At 34.7% G+C, this 25,634-nt stretch overlaps 1 protein-coding gene across 5 annotated transcripts in view; it reads left to right on the top strand.

Moving 5' to 3' along the window:
• LOC114050146 (serologically defined colon cancer antigen 8 homolog) overlaps positions 1-25,634 on the top strand; it is a 268,476-nt gene that overhangs the window by 104,594 nt on the left and 138,248 nt on the right. For all 5 annotated transcript variants that reach the window (XM_027871749.1, XM_027871748.1, XM_027871747.1 and 2 more), the window contains one exon: positions 22,529-22,671. In XM_027871749.1, the coding sequence (XP_027727550.1) occupies positions 22,529-22,671 (143 nt within the window). The remainder of the gene's footprint in view (positions 1-22,528; positions 22,672-25,634) is intronic.

The following is a 25,634-nucleotide window of genomic DNA, read 5'->3' on the forward strand; positions in this document are numbered from 1 at the left end:
TCATCTGAGCCTTCCTAAGTTTCTCTGAATTCTTTTTATTCATCATTTCTTACAAAGCAATTAAATTCATATACCACAATTTCTTTGTTCAGCCATTGCCCAGTTGATGGACACCCACTTTTCATCTCATTCTTTGCTATAACCCGAAAGTACTACTATAAATATATTTATACATACCTGCACTCTCCAACTGTCTTTGACCTCTTTGGGGGGTGGTATATACTTAGTGGTTTTGTTAGGTCAGAGGATATAGATCCATACCGTTTTCAGTTTAGTGACTTTGGTGCCATATTTCTAAATAGTTTTTTGGAATGATAGAATGTGTTAATAACTCCATCATCATTGATGTATCTGTAATTCAAAAATAGGTGAGGAATACATGTCTCTTCCTATCTTACAGTTTTATGAATTTTCAAACATTTTTTCACATTATCTTTGAAATTATTTTGTTAATATCTTTTAAATATCCTTGCAATTTCCAAATATGACACTTGCCCACCCCTTACTCAGCAGCCCATCCCTTTAACAAAGACTTTTTAAAGAAGGAAGGAAGAATGCAGGACAAGAATATGTACTAACAGGTACATCAAGTGTACATGTAGTATTCTATAGCCATAGGTCACCACCTCTTTATAGAAGGAAGGAGGCATATTTGATTTATAATCTTGGCCAATTTGCTGTGCTAGTGATGGCAGTAATTTTGTCTCCTCTTTGCCCATATTTATGCCTTTAGTTTCTTTCATGTCCTTATTGCCATCACTACAAATTTAAATTGTGTCAGATGGCCATAGTTAAAGGGTTAAATCCTTGATTTGGTCTTGTATTTATTGGGGAAGTTTTTAATATTTCCCTATTAGAAATGGAAATAGTTTTAATGTTATTAATATACTTTTATATTAACAAGATGTCTCTTTTATGCCTTTGAATGGTAGAATTTGGGTCATAAATATTGTATTTCTTTGAAGATTTCTTCTGGCTCTTTTGATATAACCAGAAGTTTTTGTTTTTAACATGGTCAATTATGTTGTTTCCAAATGCTTAGCCATCCTTGCATACCTAGTATAAATAGAACTTGGTCAAAGTGAATATGTATATGTGTATATTTTTTACAAAAAATGGGAAAAATCAACACTGGAGGGGATGCCTAAAGACGGGCATGTAATCTTTTTGCTAGGATTTTATTTTGAATTTTTGAACCACTATTAATTAGTGATACGTTATAGTTCTTTCTTTACTTTCTCTTTCTGTGATTTAGTTATTAGGACTATTTGTTTCACAAAAAGAGTTTGGCAGATAGTTTTCTTGCAGTCATTCAGTAAGTATTTTTTAATCACCTACTATATGCCAGGCACTTTGCCAAGTGCTGGGGTTACAAAGAAAGCCAAAAGACTGTTCCTGCCCTCGAGGAGCTCACAATTTAATAGGGGAGAAAACAAGTAAACAAATATGTACAAATAAGCTACATATACATATATATATATATATATGACAAATAGGAAATCATTAACAGAGAGAAGGCACAAAAACAAAAGAGATTGGGAAAAACTTCACGTAGAAAGAAAGATTTTATATAGGACATGAAGGAAGCCAGGAAAGTCAAGAGGTAGAGATAAGGAGGAAGAATATTCCAGGCATGGAGGACAGCCAGAAAAACAAATGCTTGGAGCCAAGAGATGGAGTGTCTTATTTGTGGAACAACGAGGAGACTGGTGTCACTGTATTGAAGAAAAGTGAGTGAGGATGGTAGAGGAGGCAATCTCCTGGAAAGAAAAGAATGGAATAGGATGGTGGAAATTACTTCCAATATGAGAATTCCAGGGCAAGAGTGAACCTCCAGGATGAAGAAGTTTCTGTGCTAGAGAGAGAGTAGAGAATCCAGAGTGCAGCCTGGAGAGGCTATCTTAATGAGTGACTGCAAGGTGTCTGGTTTTGGAGTATTGGTCCTTGATGGGTACATAGCATATTCTTTCCTATCCATCTGCCTCTTCTCCTATAACTTTTATTAGAAATTATATTTTAATGATTAGAACCACATCTGTATGTTCTTTAAAGCACTAACATTTGTTATAGGTTCTAACATTTTTGGTAAACTGATCCAAGTCTTTAAACTTGATTGTGGGAAGGAGGTGGTCAACAAAACAGTCCTGTGGCATATATTGAAGACATGCACATTTCATAATGAATGACCACAGAGCAAACTTGTCATGATGTTCCATGCACTTACTTAGATACTTCAAAGATCCCTGCCTGTTTCTTTCAGTTTCATTTTTTACTCTACCAATGTCATACCTTAGTTAGGTGTTCTTCAGGAGTAGCTGTGGAGGAAAAACTCAACATGCTTTGGCCAGCTTTCTAGTAATGTGCCTTTCTTAATTTAACTAGACTGGACCAAAAAGGATAGATCTGTAGTTCCTCACTAGACTTCTATTTAAATCACTTTCCACCTGCCGGAGTTTTATGTGTCACTTGACTCAGCCTTAGAGAGCCCAGAGTCACCTTCATATGAAGTTGGACATGACATAAGTGGGACTTCCATGGAGATTTAAGGGTCCACACATACTAGAAAATGAGGAAATTGTCTTCATAATGAGGACCAGCTCCAGGTTAGACATTTCTCTAAGGCTTTTTCTCTAGTGGTTGTCTTCTTTAGGTGATCTGGGCTTTTCTGTGCATTTTTATCTTTGTAAAAATGCCCAAGACCAGACTTTTTGATGAATACGGAAGGTGAGCAGATATTTACTCTTGCATTTACTCTCATCAAAGAAGTAAACCACCTTTCATGCCTCTTCAATTGCTTTTTCCAAACTTTCACAAATTCACGCGGGTACTCTGAACAGCTCCTGACAAGCACAGTGGTCTGCCAGTGGGGAACTTGGTAATGTGCGTGTGCATAGGAGGGGGGAAGTGAGATGGAAGAAGTCATGCTAGTCAGTGCAGTGCTCAGAATTATTTCAGAAGAGTTGATATGATAGTCATGTTATCAAAATGCCGATTTAAAATAGCCTAAAAGGTCATTTCATTTTTTTACTGTGTTGTTCAGTTTAAAGCTCTTCAGTAGAATGTTTATACATTTTGAATACATCAAGGAAGGACCAATGTGACCACTGAAGTAGGTACCATATTTATAGAGAGGTTCAGAAGAAAGGACATTAGTCTTAAAGTCCACATTTAAGTTCAAATCCTCTCTCTAATATTTAATAGTGTGTGACCATAGTTAAATTATGTAACCTCTCAGCCTTAATTTTTCTTATCTGGGGAATGGAAGCATTAATATTTACCCTATTCACAGGAAAAACACTTTATAAATCTCAAAGTGATACATATATATGAATTATCAGTGTGGCATAGTGACAAAGATCTGACCTCAGAGTCAGGAGTAATGATAATGATATTAATAACAACTAACATTTGGATAGCACATTAAAGTTTGCAAAGCATTTTACGTATATTATCTCATTTACCTTTGCAACAACCCCTTGAAACATGCTTTTGAGGAAGTCGAGGCTAAAAAAGGTTAAGTAACTTGCCCAGAGTTACTCTGCTATTAAAATCTAAGCTAGGATTTGAACTCAGTTCTTCCTGACTCCACATCTTGTGTTATAGCCAATAAATTACCTAGCTATCTCTAAGGAGAACTGGGTTCAAGTCTGATCTCTGGCATATACTAGTTATGGGACCATAGGCAAATCACTTAACCTCTAAGGGAACTCCTTAAAATTAGATAAGCTACCATGCAGGAATCCATGGGCATTGGTAGAAGTTTCTTCCATAAGAGTTCCTTACAGCAGCAAAATCATGGATCTGGTCCAATGCTATCACTATTACTGTTGTTTATTGTCACAGCTCTTCTACTACCACTTCTCCTTCACACCTACCACCATTGTCTAACTTAAATAATTAAGACATTGTTTTTCTTATTCCTATCTGGAACTGAGTGGTATAGGTTAAAGAAATGTCAAATTGGAGCACTGTTAAACTTTTAATGTGGGACAGGGGAGGAAGAAGTAGTTGGAACACTGGTAAGGCCCCTCAATAATTCATAAATGACTTTAGTTCCCTAGTCTTCTAGGTTGAGGTGGAAAATTGCTTTGGAGCTGAGGAGGCACAATATAGAAAGAGAACCATGATTATTGAAATTGTTGAATCAATTTATGGGGGGAAGGGGAAGTTCATTTTTTAGCTTTAAGTGAAAAAAAATCTGAGTTCCCAGAGTAGAATTTGCAGAAATATTTATAAAACCCAGAGTTAAAGTGAATTTCTAAAAATTCCCCATAAGGTGAGATCATGTATGCCATGTTTTAGTACATCTTAGTACAGAAGGTTTTTTCCCCCCCATCAATTATGGCCCTAAAAATAAATCTTGTTTTATTATTAAGTTTTGCTGTTCCTTCTTCACAAATGAACATCTCATTAATATTGGTGAAACCTTCCAACCAAAATAAGGGTAAGTTGTCTAGTTTTCCAGTGGAAGAAGATCAATCTTGTGTCACTTAATAGCAGCTTAAAGGAGTGGAATCTGGAAGGTAGGCATAATTTCATTAGTTTGGATATTCTACATTCAAAAATTGATTTCTAAAATAGAGTACTCTAAGTTTTTATTGTCTAGAGTACACTTTTGTTATTACAATTGAAGCAGTATAGATTAAATTTTATTGCCAGAACAGAAACACTAGCATTCTATTTAACTAGGCACTTGTAAGTAGCAGCAGGAAAAGAATGTGAATAAAAGGCACTTGATCTCATCTTGATTCAGATTTTTTAAAATGTAAGGTGGTTTTTAGAATGTATTATGAAGTCCGGGGGAAATAGAAAGGGATCCCTATTATCAGTAGTTTGAATGTAGCTTAGAGAAGAGTTAAAATATGCCCTTCCTTAGGATAAAGCCATTGAGGATAAATTAGAAACATTTATGAGAAATTACCAGTAATGGGAAAACATAGTTTCTAGTTCAGACTTAGCTATTAATCTTAGGCAAATGACTTAAACCTCACCAACACTGGACAACATAATCTCTAAGACCTTTTCTGAGTCTTGAAATCTTTGATTCTCCATTTCCAAAAAAAAGAGAACTATTGCAATTGACCAACAGAATCCCATGTTACAAAGTTTTAACATAGCCAAGTCTGTATTCCTGATGCTTTAGGATGCCTTTTGCTTAAAAAAGTGTGTGTGTATGTGTGTGTGTGTACATATATTTATATATATATAATATATGTATGTATACATATATGTGTGTGTATGTGTGTATGTATAGATATATGTGTGTATGTGTGTGTGTCTGCATATAGTATTTAAGGAAAAGGACCTCTGGTGACCATACCAATAATGTGCATTAGAATCTTTGGAAATTGGATATGAAATGAGCCCAAACTATTAAGGCCTTAGGATTCATGTCACCTTATAAAATTTTAACTGCTATTTCCCAGGAAGCTGCTATTTAAACAGTGGCTAGTAATAGGTTTCTAATCTACTCAATCTGAAAAAGAATATTGAGATCAGTTTATTTAATTATTACAAAGCAAAGTTTAGGAAAATATTCCAGAATTTCAGATGGACTGACAAGAGACTCCATCTTTTTCCTTAGAGTTGTTTTTCTTACCTGATGGCAAAATACCTCAGCTTTAATGTTTACAGTTAGAATATTCATAGGACAATATGGCTAATCTCCCTTTTGCTATTTATTGTGATTTTTACAATAATCAGTAATCCTTATTTAGCTCTAACCCCAACTATTATGTTTTGATTCTAAAAGGGCACCTAATCATTTGGTTCTTATTCCTTTAATTATGTTTACTTTTAAAGGACATTATTTGTAGAAAAATGGAATTAATTGCATTTCTACATGACAAACATTACACAGCATGAGTAGTAATCATATCAATTGAGAGACTTTTTCACTTTACAATTAGGTGACTAATATAGAAATTGGAGTAGTTCCCCTTTAAGTATTTTAAACCTCAATGTAAAATTTTGTAAATCTCCTCAGCAACAAAAAAAGATCAAATATATATGCCAAAACCTGTAATGAGTAATAAATTTCTCATGTTTAAGCATGTTTTTATTTTACCTGTTGCAAAAAAAATCATCTTGGGAAAGGAAATATTTTCAACTTTTCTAATTTTAAGAAATTTTATGTATATATGAAAACATTTTCAAGTTTGATATTTGATAAGACATCTTTTACTAAAATACTTTCATTTGTTAATGATATATTTACAGTGTCATTTACATATTTCTGTAATTATTTGCAAAATTCTATTTAAAAATCCTGCTAATTTGTAGAGAGAAATTTCATCGGTTTCTAATTGTATTAACCAAAATAGCATTGGCTTAGGCAAAAGGACTCATTATTTTCATAGTGTAATTTGATTTAACCTACAAGTAGCTTTTCCTGATCCCCCACAATACTAGTATTGTCCTATTAATAGCTCAACTTTATCTTGTTGATATTTTGCTAATACACAATTGTTTGCATATTCCCCTGCCCATTAGAAAGTATGCTTTTTGAGGGCAGGGACTGCACTTTTGCCTTTCTTTATATCTCCAGTGCATACATGGCATAGTGCCTGGAACAGAGCAGGTGTTTAATAAGTACTTTTTTTTTTTACTAATTTGATTGACTCATTTTCAGTTGAATTGAATAAGTCTGTGGTTCTATAGATAATGAAACTAAATCATCATACAGCATAGCAAACTATAAAAATGTGTTGGTTGGATTTTACTTGATAAGAATACTGGAAATTTTATAATTAAATGATTATAGGTACCTCCATACTAACCATATCATGGTGTTGAATTTAATTTATACTAAAGCTGAAGAGTAGTGTTGTAATAAATTCACAACAATTTCCATTCTCTGTTATATCCCATTAAATGCTAAGATGGGAGGGAAAAATGTCATGCCAAATAAATGAATTGTTGAGTTTGCTTTTTTGGCAGGGATTTATAGGGAGAAATGTTTCTGTTTTAAGAGTTGGTGGGGTACATTAAAATATTTATTAATTTGTGCATTGAGGACTTGGATAGAATGTTTAGTTAGAGGCAATAATAAATTATAGAATTGTTTTCTTATGCCTTATGTGAATCTTAAAATTTTCCCTTTGGGTTCTCTTTCTTTTTTTTTTCCTTTCAAATTCCTTTTATTCATTGTAAGTTTCCATTGCTTTGAGGCATCTAGGTGGTGCAGTTAATAGAGTTTTGGGTCTGGAATCAGGAAGATCTGAGTTCATATGCGGCCTCAGACACTTACTAGCTGTGTGACCCTAGACAATTCACTTAAACTCTGTCAGTCTCCATTTTCTCAGGTGTAAAATAGGGATAATAATAGCACCTACCCCCAAGGATTTTTGTGAGGATCAAATGAGATAATATTTGTAAAGCGTTTTGCAGTGCCAGGCATAAAGTAAGCCCTCTACGAATATTTATTCCCTTCTCTTCCGCTTCCCATTTATCTTATTTCAGCCCTTATCTTTAAGACTTTTAAAGGTGTGTATATATATATATATATATATATACATACATATATAAAATTTCATTTGCTCCTCACAAAAACCCTAGAAGTTAGGTGCTGTTATTATCCCCGTTTTTACATTTAAGGAAACTGAGACAGAAGTTACATGACTGCTCAGGGTCACATACCTAGGAAGTATCTGAGGCTAGATTTCAAGTAAGGTCTTCCCAACTCCAGGTTCAAGGCTTTCTCCACTGTACCACCTATTTACCCAGTATTCCTTCCATCTGAAGAAGCATTTTTCTCTAAATCTCGCCTTTCTTCCAGTAGTCTCACACAATGTAAAATATAGAAATAATAATGATAACACCACCAACATTTCCATAGAGCTTTCCAATTTGCAAAGTGCTTTAAAAACATTATCTCATTTGATCCTCACAACAGTTCCGAGAGGTATTTGCTGCTGTTATTTCCATTTTATAGATGAGGAAATTGAGGCAGAGGTTAAACAACGTTCCCATGATCACACAGCTAGCAAGAGACTGAGTATAGATTTGAACTTAGGTCTTTGTGACTCCAGGTCTGGTGCTTGATCCACTTTCTAGCAGCTTCTGGAGAGTAAAGGTAGTAAAGCAGAACATCCAGCACAAGGAAGAACCACTGTTTGTAGATGGCTAAAGAGAGGGTGATTTTATAGCAGCTCAGGTACTTGATGTCTGTGAAGGACAGGCTTGTACTTTGAACCAAGCGCTTCTTGCGTCCCTATTTATCCTCTTCCAGAGAAGAGTGCAGAGAGTCTCTTGAGAAAGACATGTTAGTGTGGGGATGCTTTCATTGCTCCCCCTCCCCCCAATCTTATTCAATTTTGGTACTATTTGATACTATTAGTAGCTAAAATTTATAAAACATTTTAATGTTTGGAAAATATTACATGTGTGTATACAAAACAATTCTGTGATTTAAATACTGCAGGTATTTGTGTGTGTGTGTGTGTGTGTGTGTATGTATGTTTGTACAAAACGAACCTGTGGTTTGAGTACTGCAGGTATCACTAGTCATATAATCTCTCTGGGTCTATTTTTCCTCATCTCTGAAATGAGGTGGTTGGACCCCTGAATCTCTGAGGTTATGATCACCATTTTATAATGAAGAAATTGAGAGTCAGAATGATTAAGGTAATTACCCGTAGTCACATTCTTAGTAAGTATCAGGGATAAGGATGTAAAACCTCTTCTCTTCCTGACTCAAATCCAACATTCTTTTCCCTTTACCAAGATGCCAGATGAAAACTGACCACTAAAAAAGCAATTCCTTTAGCATGCTAAAATCAATTTCCCTATGATTTGGTGATGAAGAGACATTTATAGACCATATTTTCCTTAAGAATATTTCTACTTGTGCTTTAATGAAGTTATTTCTCTTTAATGAGAAAAGCAAACACATGAAACAGTTTCTTGGTTTTTGTAAAAGATTTGGAATTCCTTAGTCATCTTCTTTTTTGTGCCCCTTTAGAAAAGTTCTATTTTTTTCTCTTTCATATAGACTTCAGGGGAATATCATTATATTTTATTTTTCTTTTGAATGTCACTATTATAATGAGATTGCTACTTTTGAAATGGCCTCAAAAAAGGCTATTACCACTTTGAATCAGTTAGGCCTAATCTGATTTTTAAAATTAAATATAATTAAGCCCTGTAAAAGTAACAGTTTTAATTTGTAAACCAATATAGATCATAAAAAACATGTAGTAGCAACTCAGGCCCTTTTCCCATTCCACTATAGATATAAGGCAGCCTCTTCTCTTCCATGACTCTTAGGACTTATAAGCAATATCTGTTGAGAGCCTTATCAATGAAAAAGACCTAGAATTCCCAGTGACGATGTCTTTATTTTTCAAATGGAAAATAATTTCTTATTTTGGGTTGATGATTGCCATAACTAATCAAAAATTTCTTTTGAAGAGGAAAAAAAGCCAAATGACTTTTTATCATACTTTTTTTTTTACTTCAATACTTAGCAAATCTTAACACCTCCACATTAGTAGAGAGTTTGCATAAATTTTTGACATCAAAATAATTCATCAACTGGTGTCTAGCCTCCTAGTGCTGAGCCTCTCCAAAATTAGCTAGACTGGTCTTGGAAAAACAGACAGAATCTATCACTAAGCCTGTACTCCCGAGCCTTTTCAGCGCAGTGGGATGTGGCAGCCTTTGGATTCCTTTGGCATAGCTTTTTGAACAGTGTTGAGACAATAGAATAGTGAGGCATTGGGCTAGAAACTTAGTGAATCACTATCCCAAAAGTCATCTTGTCAAATATTGGCTGTGGCTGTAAGTCAAGGGATAGCATATTTAAACCCCATTTGGGGTTTTCTTGGCAAAAATACAGCAGTGATTTGTTATTTCCTTCTTCAGTTCATTTTACAGATTAGGAAAATGAATTGAACGGGCTTAAGTGACTTGGCCAGGGTCACACAGCTAGTAAGAGTCTGAGACCAGATTTGAATTTAGGAAGATGAGTTTTCCTGACTTCAGGTCCAGCCCCCTATTCACTGAGCCACTCAGCTGCCTTTATGTTCACATATACAGATAGCAATGCTATAAGTGATGTTATATTCATATACAAAAGGACAAATGGACAATATATATGTGCATGCTATGATTTAAAACATCGCCATAGTGGAAGATCAAGGGAATGTTATGTACAATATTTTTGACACCTTGGTTGCCCTGAGGCGTTTGCAGACATAATTCTAGGAGCAATAGCTAATATTGTTGGATGATGGAATCAAGATTTAGAAAATACTCAAAGGTTAAAACAGTGAAACTGAGAAGATGAAATTTAACAAAGATAAATGTAAAGTTAAGTTTAAACATATACATTTAACTTAAAATAAGTTACAGAGATGCAAAAATAAAGGTGACCTAACTTGTTTATACAAGAGGAAATTTTTAACATGGAAATTTTGGTTCACTACAAGCTCAATATGAATAAACAGTGTGAAGTGTTTCCAGAAAAGTTTAATGAAAATTTAGTCTACATTAATGACATGTCCAGAACAGGGGAAGTCATTAATTGTTCTACTGTACTTTGTCCTTGTCAGAATGCATGAAGTATTGTATTCAGTTTTAGAGCCAGACTTTACCTGGGAGAATAATGACATAGTCTTACGTCAAGAAGCAGGCAACAGAAATGTTGAAGAATGTGGAAACTGTTATAAAAGTAGTGGTTGAAAGAATTAGAAATGTTTATGGTAACTGTAAGTATATAAAATGCAATAGAGAGGATAGGAATATGCACTGGAACTTTGATTTTATGTGGCTATCAAATAGATATAATAAATAGCTTTTTGAAAGTATCCACTTCACTCCTCTGGCCACGACCTTTCATAAGGCTCTTATCACCTCTCTCCTGGACTATTGAAATAGCCTTCTAATTGATCTTATGTTTACAGTTTCTCTTTCTTTAGCCCTTTTTTTCTTTTATTTTTTGTAGTAATATATTTATTTACTATTTTATTGCCCCCCCAATCATATGTAAAACTTATTTTTAATATTTGTTTTTTAAAATTTTGAGTTCCGAATCCTTTCCCTCTCACCCATCCCCTGTCATTGAGAAGGCAAGCAATTTGATATAGGTTATCTATGCATAAACATGCAAAATGTTTTCATATTAGTCATGATTTGAAAAAAAATAAAAAATAAAGAAAAATAGTTTTTAAAATGTGTGCTTTGATCTGCATTAAACTCTAGCTGTTCTTTCTCTGGAAGTGGATAGCATTTTTCATTGTGGGTCCTTCGGAATTGTCTGGATCATTGTATTGTTGAAAATATCTAAGTCATTCATAGTTGTTCCTCATATAGTATTGCTGTTACTGTGTATAATGTTTTCCTTGTTCTGCTTATTTCACTTTACCTCAGTTCATGTAAGTCCTTCCAGGTTTTTCTGAGAGCATCCTGCTCATCATTTCTTACAGTATAATAGTATATTATATATATCACAATAATATACCATAACTTGTTCAACTATTACCTAATTGATGGGCATCCTTTCAATTTCCAATTCTTTGCCACTACTAAAGGAACTGCTATAAATATATCTGTATATATAGGTCCTTTTCTTTTTTGTTTTTCATCTTTTAGGGATATAGACCTAGTTGTGGTATTGCTGTGCCTCTTTTCCCAAGTTGTTGACTCTTTTTTCATTATTTTCTTTTATTACTGTCATTTCTTTTTCCCAATTTTCCCTCCACCTCTCTAATTTGATTTTTAAAATCCTTTTTGAGCTCTCCTAGGAATTCTTTTTGGGCCTGAGACCAATTTACATTTTTCTTTAAACTTTTCAGGTAATAGTTTTGACTTTGTTTTCTTTTGCTGTTTATGTGTTTTGATCTCCCCTGTCACCGTGGTAACTTTCTATAGTCATGTCCTTTTTTGTGGTTTGCTCATTTTTCTAGTTTATTTTTTTACTTTTAACTTGATGTTAAAGTTGGGCTACTCCTGGGGAGGAGGTGTCTCTGTCCTAAGTTTGGGGCCTTTCTTCCTGTTGCCTTCAGAGCCAGTTCTGGGGATCTGTAAGTTTTCAGTTCTTCCAAGTTGGTGTAATCTAAAGAAAAGTGTGTTTATTACTCTGCTAGCCTGTGCTCTGCTCTGTGAACAACCACAAGCACTCTTTTCCACCCTGTATTTGTGGCCGGGGTCTCCACTTCCCTGTGTTGTGCTATTGCTCCTCCTCCCCCAGGACTGCCACTTAGGACTGTGGCCCAGATCCATGTGTGGGCAACGTGACAGAGTCCCTCACCCAGTACCAGCAAAGGGACCCCTGTAATCTCCTTCTGACCAATTGTCTGGCCCCCTTACCGTATGTAGGTTAGAGCTCTGGAAGCTACTGCTACACTCACTGATTCAGTCCTCCAGTCCTTCTTTCATACTGTTTCTAAGTGAATATTCTTGAGGCACATCTGACCTTGTCACTTGCCAGTTCAAGAATCTTTACTTGCTCCCTATTGCTTCTAGAATAAGATATATATTCCTCATTCTGCTATTCAAAGCCTGCCATGATCTTGCTTCTACTTACCTTTTCATATTAACTTCATGTTACTTCCCTTGATATAATTTATACCAAAACCATCTCACTAGCTATTCCCTGAATTCAACTTTTATCTCTCACCCTGCCTTTGCAAGGGCTGTGCTGATGCCTAGAGTGTACTCTCTGTTCAAAGCAACCCCTTAGAATCCCTATCATTTTTCAAAGGTTAGTTTAGATAGGACTTGTATTTCCCAATATCCTCAATTGTCAGTATTCTCTCCTTCCTCAAATTACCTTGTTTTTATTTTTTTGTATACGTGTTGTATCTGTGCCTCCTTCCCTCATCCCCTAATATAATGTAGACCTAAAGGCAGGTTCTGTGTTGTTTCTTTTTTCTTTTTCTTCTTACCTTTGCCTCTCTGGCAATTAGCATGGTACCTCACACATAGTAGGTGCTTAATAAATATTTGTTAGATTGGACTGGATCTTGTGGGCAAAACATATATTGAAGTCACAGGAGGGGGGAGAAGATTTGGGCCCAACATTTTCTGCTCAAAGTTGTGCATCAATAGGATGGATGACTTTTTGAAGTAGTGAGCCCTCTGTGAGTGAAAAGATCCAGAGAGACTCACTAAATACTCTCCAGGAAGTTATTTTCTCTTTTAAAATATTTTATTAACTTTTTTTACATCATTATCATTTTCTAATGATTTCCTCTCCCTCACTCCAACAGAATCCTTCCTTGTAACAAACAGATAAGTATAATAGAACAAAACAGACACTACAGATTGGTAATGTCTCAGAATATATGCCTCATTCTGCGACTGTTTTCTGCCGACTCTGTAAAGAGGTAGAAAGCATACATGTAACCATCAGGCCTCTGAAGTCATGATTAGTTGTTGCATTAACCAAAATTCAAAAGTTTTACAGTTATGATGGTCATTGTGTGAATTATTGTCTTGGTTCTGCTTACGTCACTCTAAATCCATTCAGAAAGACCTTCTTGAGTTTATCCAAACTCTTCCTATTCATAGTTTCTTACAGCACAATATTCAAACCACACAATCTTAAGAGTGGGAAGGGCCCTTAGAAGTCATCAAATTCAGTCTTCTACCTGATGCAGAAATCTTTTCAACAACAACCGAATACGAGGAGCCTAGTTCTTTTTGGACAGAACTAGGAATTGTTCCTATGCTTCTGGAAAACAGTTTGCAATTACATGAAATAATTATATTCAAACCACAGAATCTTTACAGTTGAAAGGGACCTTTGAAATCATCCACTTAGCCTCCCACTTATTTAAACCATTTCCCAATCAATGACAATCCACTTTCTTTACAGTTCTTTACTTCTGCAACAGGTACTGCTATAATATTTTGTATATATCGAACCTTCCCCCTGTCTTTGAAGTATAGGCTTAGTTAGTGAAATTGCTGTATCAAAAGGGTTTTATATACAGTTTAGTTAAACTTCCTTACCATAAATGCAAATTGTTTTCTAGAATGGTCATATCAGTTCACAGCTCCACCAAGAATGTATGTAACTGTGTCTGTCTTCTGTTAGGGATGTTGTTGAGGGAATTTCTGGTTCAGGTAGAAAATTGGTCTAGATGACTCATGGTTCCTTCCAATCTTAAGATATTATGATCTGAATATTTATATTGTAAATATACATAAGTTCACAATTAAACTCAGTAAGCATTTATTTGTTGTCCAGTTGTTTCAGTCATGCTGGACTCTTCATGACCCCATTTGGGGTTGGAGTGGTTTGCTATTTCCTTCTCCAGCTTATTTTACTGATGAGAAAACTGAGGCAAACAGGGTTAAGTGACTCTCCCAGTGTCACATAGCTAGTAAGTTTTTAAGACCAACGTGGAACATAGGTTTTTCCTGATTCAAAACCCAGTGCTTCATCCACTGAGTCACCTAGCTGCCCAAGCATTTCATTAATCTTCTACTAATGAATGTCATTGTGGATGTCTGCAAAGTATATTAAAATACTTTCTGAAACTTCTATTTTTATATAAAACCTTAAGCCTGAGCCCTAAAATTGAATTACTTAAAAGCAAAAGAAGACTTAGTGGTTTTTTTCCTGCTTTTACTAAGAAAGGTTTTCATTCTTTAATGTCTAGGGATTCTAATAAATACTATAAGAACTAAACTAAAACGCAGCAGGCCTCCTTTGTAGGAGATTTGGTCTCTGTTTTCTATTATGCTTTGTATGTGAAGATGCATATACCCTTAGAAAACCTGTAGAGAAACCATGGTGTGAGATTTAAGTGCCATGTCCAACTATTGGGCGTGTGCGTGTGTGTGTGTGTGTGTGTGTGTGTGTGTGTGTGTACGTGTGTGTGTGTTCTGTGTTAATGTATCTATCTTTGGAGGGGTGTAACAGGAAAAGAAGGTGAATAGTTGTCAGAAGATGGAGATGAAAAGGGAGATACCTTTTTCTCCCTGGGAAAATCTTTCATTTTTAGATTCCACTAGTATGAAACTGAAAGCTTAGTTGCGAAAAGTTCCACCAAGTTGTAATGAGAACAAGAAAATATATCTTTCAAGGCTTTATCAAGCAACTCTTCACCCAAATATTCCTAAAGCATTTTCCTAGGAATGTTTCCTCCAAATAGATAATTGTCCATGGGGCGACTTATCAATAGAGATTTTGCCTAATAAAAATCAACACCTAACCCAGTACTTTATACCTAATATAGACATTTGATAAATCTTTGTTGTTGGATTAATTTAGGATATGTAGTCATTTATTTTTGTTATTCCAACTAAGAGTTATTATCTTTTGTTTAACATCTCTGTATTTTAAATCTTTTCCCCATGCCAAAAGGTAGGCCTAGGCATCCTTAAGAACAAAAACTATCTCTAACTACTTTTGTATTTTTCATTATGTCTAATACAGTGCTATGAATACTGTAGGTATGCAACAAATATTAAAATGAGTGAATTTATTAATTTGAGATATTGTTTTAGATTTTGTCGTGCATACAACAATAAATAATAGGACATTTTTGCCCTTAAGAGTCATTTTAGCAAAGTCAATATATATAAATAACTACCATTTTCTACAGGGAGAATATAAGAAGTAATTTAAGAATATTGGATAATGGAATATTGGATAGTTAATTAGATAATTGAAAAGTAGAATACTCACAGCAGTAAGAATATGAGGGGACAGTTAAGTAACAACCAAAGAGACTTCCGTGCCAGTTAAAGAGAGGGACGGGGAATAGAAAAGGAGGTGAAGAAGGATGAAGAGAGAATGTGATAGGAGGCAATGGCGTTGAAGGCACAAAAAGGGGGTAGAAGGATGATCTATTTTTTAGAGATTGAAGGAAATGGAGATAGCGACAGATGATGTAGAGGGATTTTTGAAATATTTATAAAGTATATTTAACATATAGTTATTAGTGTTCTTTCTACTTCTTTGATATAGATTTGTTCTCATATAAATGACCATAAAGAATTTATCTTTGTAATAAGTTTATTTTGGCAAGACACAAAGCAAATTTTTGTCGCTGATTGGGTGAAAACAACCTATATATTAATAATGTAGTAATGTCAATAGGTGAGAACTAAATTTATTGGTTCAACCTCATCAATACCTCTAAGCTAAATAGAATTTCTAAAATTTCCTCTCAGTTGTTAAATTATCATGTTGTAATTTTCATCATTATATGTCATAGATTTTCAGATAATTCCATAGAAGTCTTTCATGGATTCATGTGAAATAAATTTACAATAGTTGTAGCTCCAAAATTTGTTACTTTATCCATCATATTGCTCTAATAATTTATGTTTTGTTTTGCTCCCCTTTCCAGGACTTGGGTTCATTCCCTTGAAAGTTCCACTTATATATTTCCCTCTCCTTCTTTTCTGCTCTCTCTTTTTCTCCTCCCTTTCTTCTCTTCATTGTAAAAGACTGATTTTAGAGGCTGTAAGATTTCTCCGAGGCTGTAAGAGAACTTTTTAAAAGAGTCATAAAGGGTTTAATACATGGGATAAATAAAAGCTATCAGAATGTAAAGGTCCTCAAATGCTACTTTTTCCTTTTTTAGTTAAAAAATCATTCTATATATTATTAAGGTGATATTCAATCCTAGAATTGTGTCTTAAGACATTTATTCCTTTCTGATGTTTCTTTCCAAGACTTACAGGTGAAATCAGTGTAGAAGTTTTGACTCCAAAGGTTCAATGATGATTCCAAATATGTGTTCATTGAGGACTCTAGAAATATATCCAGCTCTTATTTGTGAGGAGATCTCTACTTTACATGTTGATGTAGTCTTAAAAACCTGTCTATAAATTGAATCCATGGAAATCCTATAATACTTTAAATTCACTAGAATTGTTCACTATTTAAAGGAATTGAAGGTCAATATTTGTTTAAAGTATAAAAAAGAATGATGCTTTCCTAAATGTTTCTTTTTTGTAATCTGGGTTTTTCCCGTTGGGTTTTCCTAAAGGTCACCCAGATCTCTATGTTGTGGCTGAATTGTGCACCTAGGGTGCAGTGTGCCACATTCAACATGCATCATGTATGAAGGCCACATCTCTTATCCCAAGGGCACCATGTGGAATAGGGATGAGGTCCTGACCCAATTGGGCAATGCAGAAGGGAATCCTGCCAATGGGAGAGTGGCATTGCTGGCAGCAGAGTTCCTTCCACCCATCTGGGTTGGTGCCATGGCAAGTTTCCCTCACTGAGGGAGTGGATCTAGAGCCCTGATCCAGCTGGTCAGATTATTTGCTGATTTTGATTATCTGTGCCAATGATCCCTGTTGTTGGCGCAGATAATAAGGAGCTGATTATGATCTATCCTCTAAATTCTTGATCATTAGATATCTCTAGGTTTTGTCATTTGAAATTTCATGGTATACTTTTATTCAGCACTTTAAGAAATGATGCTAACATGAAATAACATGTGAAGCACTTTGCAAACCTTGAAACCCTGTGTAAATGTTAACTATTAGTATTATTTTGGAGAGGAAGTACTTTTACCAAATTTAATCAGTAACTTTTTGAATTCTAGTTTTCATCTCTTATCCATGGAAGTATCCCATGGCAAATCACTTTCTATGGGTATCACCTCATTCCCTTAATTGTTAAATACAGATAAAATTGCTGACACCTTTCAGAGGAGGGCGAGAAATCTACTGACATATATTGGGGAAAAAACAGCTCAATTTGACAATTAAATATAAGCTAAAGTTATGTTTATTTCCAAATTTCTAAAGAATAAAGTCACAGTTTTATCATGTTGGAGCTCTAATAATATAAGCTGTAATTGAGATCACGATGGGCCAAGGTGAAGGGAGCCTTCCCTTCACAGGGAACATCAGAGGGCCTCAGGTAGTCAATTCAAGCTGATTCTTTCAGGAGATGATTATATCTGAAAATTGTCCTGTAGGAGGAGCAAGAGGGACCAAGTCAGAGTATCTGACATGAGAACAAAGGAGCCTAGAGAATATAGGTGCTTGTATTCCTGGCTTCTATCACAGTGACTTACACTTGGTAGATAACAATAAATATTTGTTGAATTGAGTTGAGAAATTCAGGCAGGGAAAAGTTTGTCACACTGGGGAGCAGTTATATAAATGTTCATTTGAATTGCCAGTGTTTGGTGACCTGTGGACCACTCTTATATGCAAGCACCGAACTTGCCAGCCATGGGGTCTGGACAGTGGTCATCATAAAGAATGGAAGTTCAATGATTTTTTCAGAAAAAGTATTAGCCTAGAATTTTCCTATTTCTGTTAATTTTCCCCACTCAAATGAACTCACAATTTTGGCATTATTGCTAATTCTTTCCAGTTTCTTGTTCCTATATTTAATTAGTCCCTTAAACCTATTCTGTCTTTGTACTGTCTTTCACATATCTCCCTTCTTTTCCATCCTAGTAGTGGGCTCTCATCACTTCATATCTGTACTACTACAAGTCTCTTCATACTATATTCCTCCACATTTTCAGACTAATCTTCCTAAGATACTAAAATAAATATTACCTCTCCATGTCATTCTTCTATTCAAAAACCTTAAGCAGCTCCATGTATCCTATAAGATGCTTAACTTATCATTTCAAGTCCTTCACCATAGAGTCACCAACATAGTTTTCCACTTTTCTCCGCTACTCTTCCCATCTAGAGCCCCTTAATGGTAGCCAAACTTGTCTGTTTACTATCTCCCAAAAACACTTTCCTCATTTCAATAATTTTACCTGTATCTTTAATTGTTGTCCTATATAAACCATCTACTCGACTGAGATTGGTCTTTATGTGGCCTAAAAATTACTCTTTGCATTTTTGTCTCAGTTATTGCCTTTGCTTATTTGGGTCTTTCCATTTAAAATACCCTCTCTCCTCCTATGTAATACCTGAATTCTACCCAATTCTTCAAGGCCCAGTTCAACTGACAGGTTCTGGAGTACAAAGGAATTCCCTCTTACAACATTCCTAACAAGTGGTTATCCAGACAATACAGATCTCTAGAAATGTGAAACTTACTACCTCACAAAGGAATCCATTTTAGAAAACTAAGGAATATTTTCCTTATATTTCAATGTCACATTATGCCTCTCTGTAGTTGTTATTCCTAGTTCTGCTCTCTGTAGTCAAGCAGGGTAAACCTAACATCTTACCCATGGAAATCCTCCATATATTTGGAGATAATTGTGTCACCCTTATATCTTCTCTTCTCGAAGCTAAACATTCTCCATATCCTTTAACCAGTTATATGGTTCATTTTTGAGTCCCCTAATCATCCTGGGCTTTTTTTTTTTATCTTTTTTTTATGAGCACTATCTTGCCAATGTTGCACTAAAACTTGGCACTAAAAATGAAAAGACATTCTAGTCTGATCAGGGCAGAGGTTGTTGTTACTGTAATCTCCCTTTTTTCTGAATACGGTGCCTCTCTTAATGTCACCTAAGATAGCATTAACTATTGCTGCCTGCCGAGTCATACTATTGATCTGTTTTGTGTTCACATCCACCAAAAACCCCATGTCCTTTTCACATGAATTGTTGTTTAACCAGATCTTCCCTATCTTGTATCTCTGTACCATTGATTTTTTCCCCCAATCCAAATGTAGACCTTTATATTTATCTTTATTCAATAGCATCTCTTAGATTTGGCCTATTATTTTAGACTGTTGAAACCTTTTTCAGCCTCATTTCCTTCATCCAACATGTTAGCTGTCCTTCCTAGATTTTTGTTATCTAAAAATCTGACAAGTATGCCATCTCTTCCTTCATCCTAGTCATTGATAAAAAATGTTGAAGAGAATAATGCTAAAGAAAGAGCCTTGGACTACTCCAATTCAACCGATCAATCAATCAACAAGATTTCATTAAGTGCCTAGTTTTTGCCAGGCACTGGGAATTCAGAAAAAATGAAGCAATCCCTGCTCTCAAGGTCCTTACACTTTATCAAGGAAAACCATGTGTTCCTTAATTAGTATATACAGAATAAATATTAAGTGAATACAAGATCGCTTAGGAGAAAGGAGCACATTTGCTGTTGGAGGGATCAAAAAAGGCTTCAGGTAGAAAATTATGTTTGAGCTGAGTGTTAAAAGAAGTAAGAGATTCCATGTTCCTTAGGTGAAGAGGGAGAGAACATTACAGGCACCCCTTCTCTGTGAAAGGTTCTTAACATTTTTTTTTGCAGGTGTGTCATGGACCCTTTGGCAGTCTGGTGAAACCTATGGATCTCTTATCAGAATAATGTTTGTGAATGAGTAAAATATGTAATAGGATTACAAAAAGAAATTAATTATATTGAAATTTAATCATCAAAATATGAACTTCTGCCTAGGCTGACCCACTTCCTTTAATTACTGCTCTTTGGCTCCATTCATTCAGTCATTTCTAAATCCACCAAACTGTCCACAGTCCTTCTTGTCCCCAATCTTCCTGCTGAACTGCAGCTATGCTGTGTCTATAGCATCCCTATGATCTGTCAGTCTTAGCTGCCTGTTCTTGATCAATCCTTCCAACTCTGGTGATCACAAATGTCTTCACTAATTACTGCAGTCCACAGTGATCTCTTTAAGTATATAGGACTTTTTGTTTGTACCACTCATCTGACTTTTCAATTGTATCTTGTATTATTCATTATCTTTTAACATGTCTAGATCTTTTCTTTCTGTTTTTACACTATAAACATCCTCTAGGATGAAGTACCATGTTCATTTGTGTTTTGGAGGCAGTTGGGATTAAGTGACTTACCTAGGGTCACACAGCTAGTGTCTGAGGCTGGATTTGAACTGAGGTCCTCCTGACTCCAGGGCTGGTACTCTATCCTAACTGCACCACCTAACTGCCCAATTTAAAAAAAATCCTCAAGCTTTTAGCATAATATCTTTATATATAGGCAATACTAAGTGTTTTTGAATGAAAGACTATTTTATAAAGTTTTAAAGCCATCACATGGTTCAAATATAATACTTATTTTCTTTTCTTAATTTTACTTAGTTGAATCAATTAAAATTTAATATAAATAATTTTTGGTTGATTTATAATTACTATCCCAAATGAAGGACAAAAAGAAAATAGCTAATATGGTGAAGTGAGGTAAGGAGCAGGATAAGCTGTTAGTTGCTCACACTTATGTGGAACTTGACAATTTACAAAACTCTTTGCAAATTCTGTGAATCACATGTTGTATTGTTGTTCCTATTTGCTGATAGGGAACCTGAGACTTGGAGTTATCAAGCAACTTCCTTACTGTGACATAGCTACTGAGCAGAAGTGTTGGGATGAGAACCCAGGTCTTCTAACTCTAAAGCCAGCTTTTTTCTGATGTTCTGTGCTGCTTCTGTTTTGAATGAAAATGATATATGTGTGCTGTTCCTTTAAATATTCCAGTGTATGCATGCAAAGTCTATTTCGTACTCCTCTAAGTATTCTATGGTTTTGTTAAAGAGAAACCGAATCATTATTATAAAAGGAAGAGCAAATAGTAAAGGAAAATCCAAATAATTAATTAAATGTCATGCTTATCTCTGCATAATGGACTTAATATAATAGTTGGAAATTATTCAGAAATTTAAAATTTGGATAAAGGAATCAAGAGGTTTTGAAAATGCATGTAACAGCAAAACTCTGAGTTCTTATACTTAATCCTGACTTTTTTCTCCAAATGGATCTTGTACTTCTGTGTTTACATTCCCCATTGCTCTTTGCCTGATTATAAAATATAGGTTCTCTTTTTATATTTATATCTTGTGGTTTTATTGATTTGATAATTATATTAAAGATTTTATTTTTTAGCTATACTTGTTAGGTTTTATGAAAAAATTTTAAATTAAACACTAAGACGTATATGTTCAAATTTTATTATTATTCCGAGTATTATTTGTTTGGGGACATTTAAATGACAATTGGGTGTAACTTTCTGAAAATAAGGACTAGGATGTGCTAATTTTTCATATAGTGAAGAGGGTAACTTTTCTATCAGAACAACTAAAATGCTCTTTTATTTTCTTTCAAGATTGTTAGTTCAATAATCTCTATATCTGGTTGATGTTTAAAAGAACTTGTGTCCAGTGTTTTGTCCAAATTCTAGTTTGTGAAATACTTTTAATATTTAGTACCCTGAGTTCCATTTTAATACCCTATATTACTATAGGAAACATCTTAAAATGTTTTACCTCTTTCATATGGCATTCAAAATATTAATATTAAACATTAAATAATTTTTTCATACATAAATCCCTGTTTATGAAATAGTCGACTTCACTATATACAAATGTTAAATTTTAAAATAGTGGTATGGGGGGGAACATTATTAAAAGTAAAGTTCTAGGGATTGAATAGCAAATAGCTTCCTACTTAATTATTTCATTAAAAAAATAAGTCTTTATTTTACAATCTAAAAAATATCTCACTGATCTGCATTTTGGACAAGTCATTTCCCTTTGACGTAAAAAAAGGAAGGGTGCCTAGATTTTCCAATCATCATTTATTATATTTATGTTGAAAATAAAAGTGATTTAAAATGTGACTGCACTGATTTTATACGGATGATTTTTTTTCCCAAGGAAATAGAGAAACTGAAATTAGAACTGAATGAAAGCAAGCAGCGTATTGAACAAGCACAGCAGGACGGAGCAAGAGCCAGAGATGAGTGCTTAAAACTGACAGAAATGCTGGGCAAAGCTGAGCACCAACTGCACCTCACCAGGTACCCCCTAATCCTATTAAATGCCATAGCACAAAGTTCGTTCTACTCTTTTTTTTTTCCACAGGCATCCAGGCAGTTGTTACAGACAGTCTTAGTCATTCGCTTCATGCACAGCTTTCAGGCATATTAGGAAACGTGCAGACGTGGAAGCAAAACACCCAGACATGTGAATGATAAGTGTGGCTTATATAAAACACAACCTTTCATCTCTACGGCTCACATGTCTCTGTGATTCACTTTCAAAACAGCCAAAAGGACACACTTTGTGCCCCAATTCTAAAAGACCTGAGCTTGAACCAGAGTTAACATTTAGAGAAGAATGCTGGATACTTCTGATGTGGAAATAGCTGTAACACAATGTGATGTACTAGGAAAATTGAGAAGAAAGAGGTATAAGATGCAAAATTTGAGTGGTAGATGGTATAAAATATAGAGATGAAGCTGTTACTGCTATTGACCCATTGAAAAATGTGTTTGCTAAGAATGTTTTGCAAGCTATATTGTTACTTGTAGTGTGATATGAAGGTCTTTATTATAAAACTCCAGTACCATATGCATGGGTCCCCAGAAAGGATCAGAACATTCCAAGAAACAAGTATTCTGAATGTATTTTTAAAACAAGAAAAGAAAACCATCAAATAAATGTATTGAGTTCTTCAAACCTCCATCCTAGTGGCTTCTGCATGTTTTGAGTTTTAATAAGATTTTTTTTCATTTGAATATCAAATAACTACATTCTTCATATATCTCAGGGTCTAGTTGGTGTTATAGAGAATCTTGGTATCTAAACACGTGACAAATCTTCATGATATTAGGTTCTAAAATCAGTTAGACAACAGCCATCCATTCACACTAGCATGTTGAATTTGAACTATGAAATGGGGACTGATCCCTTTTACATTAAATATGACAATATAATTCAGAACACGGTACAGTAACAGATGGAGGAAAGCACCACTTGAACAGCCTGCATTTGGAGAGAAAAAATATTCTAGAGGTTGATGAACCTCCCAAAGTTTTGGGTGGTGTTAAGATGCCTTTACTTCTGCTAAAATAAAACTTTCTTCAAAACATTTTGTTATGATAATAATCCAAATGGTATGCCAAGCTCCTTTTTACAAAAAAAAATCCAAAATAATATCATCTATATATGTGTGATATCTTGGAAAAATCCCAATAACTGAAACAATTTATCAGGAAAAAAATTGCTTAATAATGCAGAATAATAACTGTTCTTTTAATGCAAATTTAAAGTAATTGTAGAATCAGGAACATGTCAGTGTAGTTTATATAGTCATTTAATCATGGAAGTTTTAGAATTTAGCCTTATCATGAGAATGTTAATATTGTTTCTCCTCTGTCAGACTACTATTGAGAACCAGCCATTAGTGTGTTAAGTATTGGTGAGTTACAGAAATGGATAGCTTTTAATGTCTCAGTGCATCTGAGGACCAGTAAATAAATATTAATGCTGGATTTGCCCTTATACCGTTCTGTCTTATTCACGGTGTTAATTTCAGAATTCAAAGTCCATGGAGAGTTTCTTTATGCAGTTTTTCCTTTGCTTGTAACAAGACCATTTTTTCCCAAGGACAGCACATTAAGATGCAGCAACTGCTAAAAATGAATGATTGGGAACTAGTTTCTTTGTTCTTCCTTAAAGAATATTTATATCACCTTAGCACTTCATAAAATTGTTTTCTGTTGATCTTTATTTCATCTGGTTTCAGAAAACAACATATCTAGCTTCACAAAAAATAGAACTTCTAGCAAGTTCTCAGTGTTATTATTCTTTTCTTAATTACAGCTTCCTTCTGAGTCTTCTCTACACAGTTGGCAAAATGAATGCTTATAAAATTGTAGGTGAATTAAAATGCAGAGTACAGACAAGATGTACCCTTTTCATGCAAAACACAAGATTATTGATAAAGTTTTCTACTCTTATACCACTTTATTCTGATTTCTAAGCTTTTTTTCCCCACTTGCCCTTCTTTATTCATCCAGTATATCTACTTCAGTACCTAGCACAGAGCCTTTCACACAGTAGGTGCTCAATAAATGTTCACTGAATAAATTAAATACATTCAGTTTGATGCTTGTGAACCTTTTTTCTATTTCAGTTTAGACCAGCTGCTAAAATAACAAACTGCAAGGCAGGTGGCTAATCACCATATAGCTTCAACTTAAACGTTTAAAACTTCATGTTCTAAACAGAAGTTCAAAAATGTAATTTTAAAAATACATGATAAATAGTTTAACTATGAAAATGAATCCAGTTCTTCAGGGAAGACAAAAAGGAGATGGAGTGGAAATATGTGGATGATCTGAGGGAAAAAATCCCCACTTCTCAAATCTTATTTATACTTTCTTGCCAATGGTTAGGAATTTTCCCTTTGAAAGTTTATAAAAAGCAAAAGGCAGAACCTAGGAATTCAGCATTTATTGAATGCAGTCCCTATGATATGCTATATTTGGGTAATCAGGCTTTATATTAGCTGTTCCATGTAGTCATTTAGCAACAATCTCCATGTAGATAAAGAGCTTTCCAGAAAGGCAAAACCATGACCTTCCCTAATCTTCTAAGTTTCCAGGTTGGGAGGGGGCACTTAAAACTGTAAAAAGGCTGTGTCCCAGCTTTACTCACTAGTAAAGGGTTGAGAAAGAGAGAATGAGAAAAATAGAAGAAAGGAGAACTAAGCAGAGGACAAAGGTTTAGGCACTTGGTAACTGTCTATGAAATATTTTTTTTTTACTCCGATGATGATCTGAGTTCTGATGACTATCTGGAGCCAAAGGTTTTCCAAGAGCCTATGCATAACTTATCTCTCCGTTTGCCTGTGTAGAAAATGGAATGATTTTTTCCCCCTAGATACTACACAGGAATGCTGCATCTGTGTGTGGCCCTAGTTGAAGGATCATAAATTTAGATCTGGAAGGGGCCTTAGATGTCATCTAGTCCAACC

The sequence above is a fragment of the Vombatus ursinus genome, unplaced genomic scaffold (assembly GCF_900497805.2).
Source record: "Vombatus ursinus unplaced genomic scaffold, bare-nosed wombat genome assembly UNPS02014798.1, whole genome shotgun sequence".
In the NCBI taxonomy this organism is placed as follows: Eukaryota; Metazoa; Chordata; class Mammalia; order Diprotodontia; family Vombatidae; genus Vombatus; species Vombatus ursinus.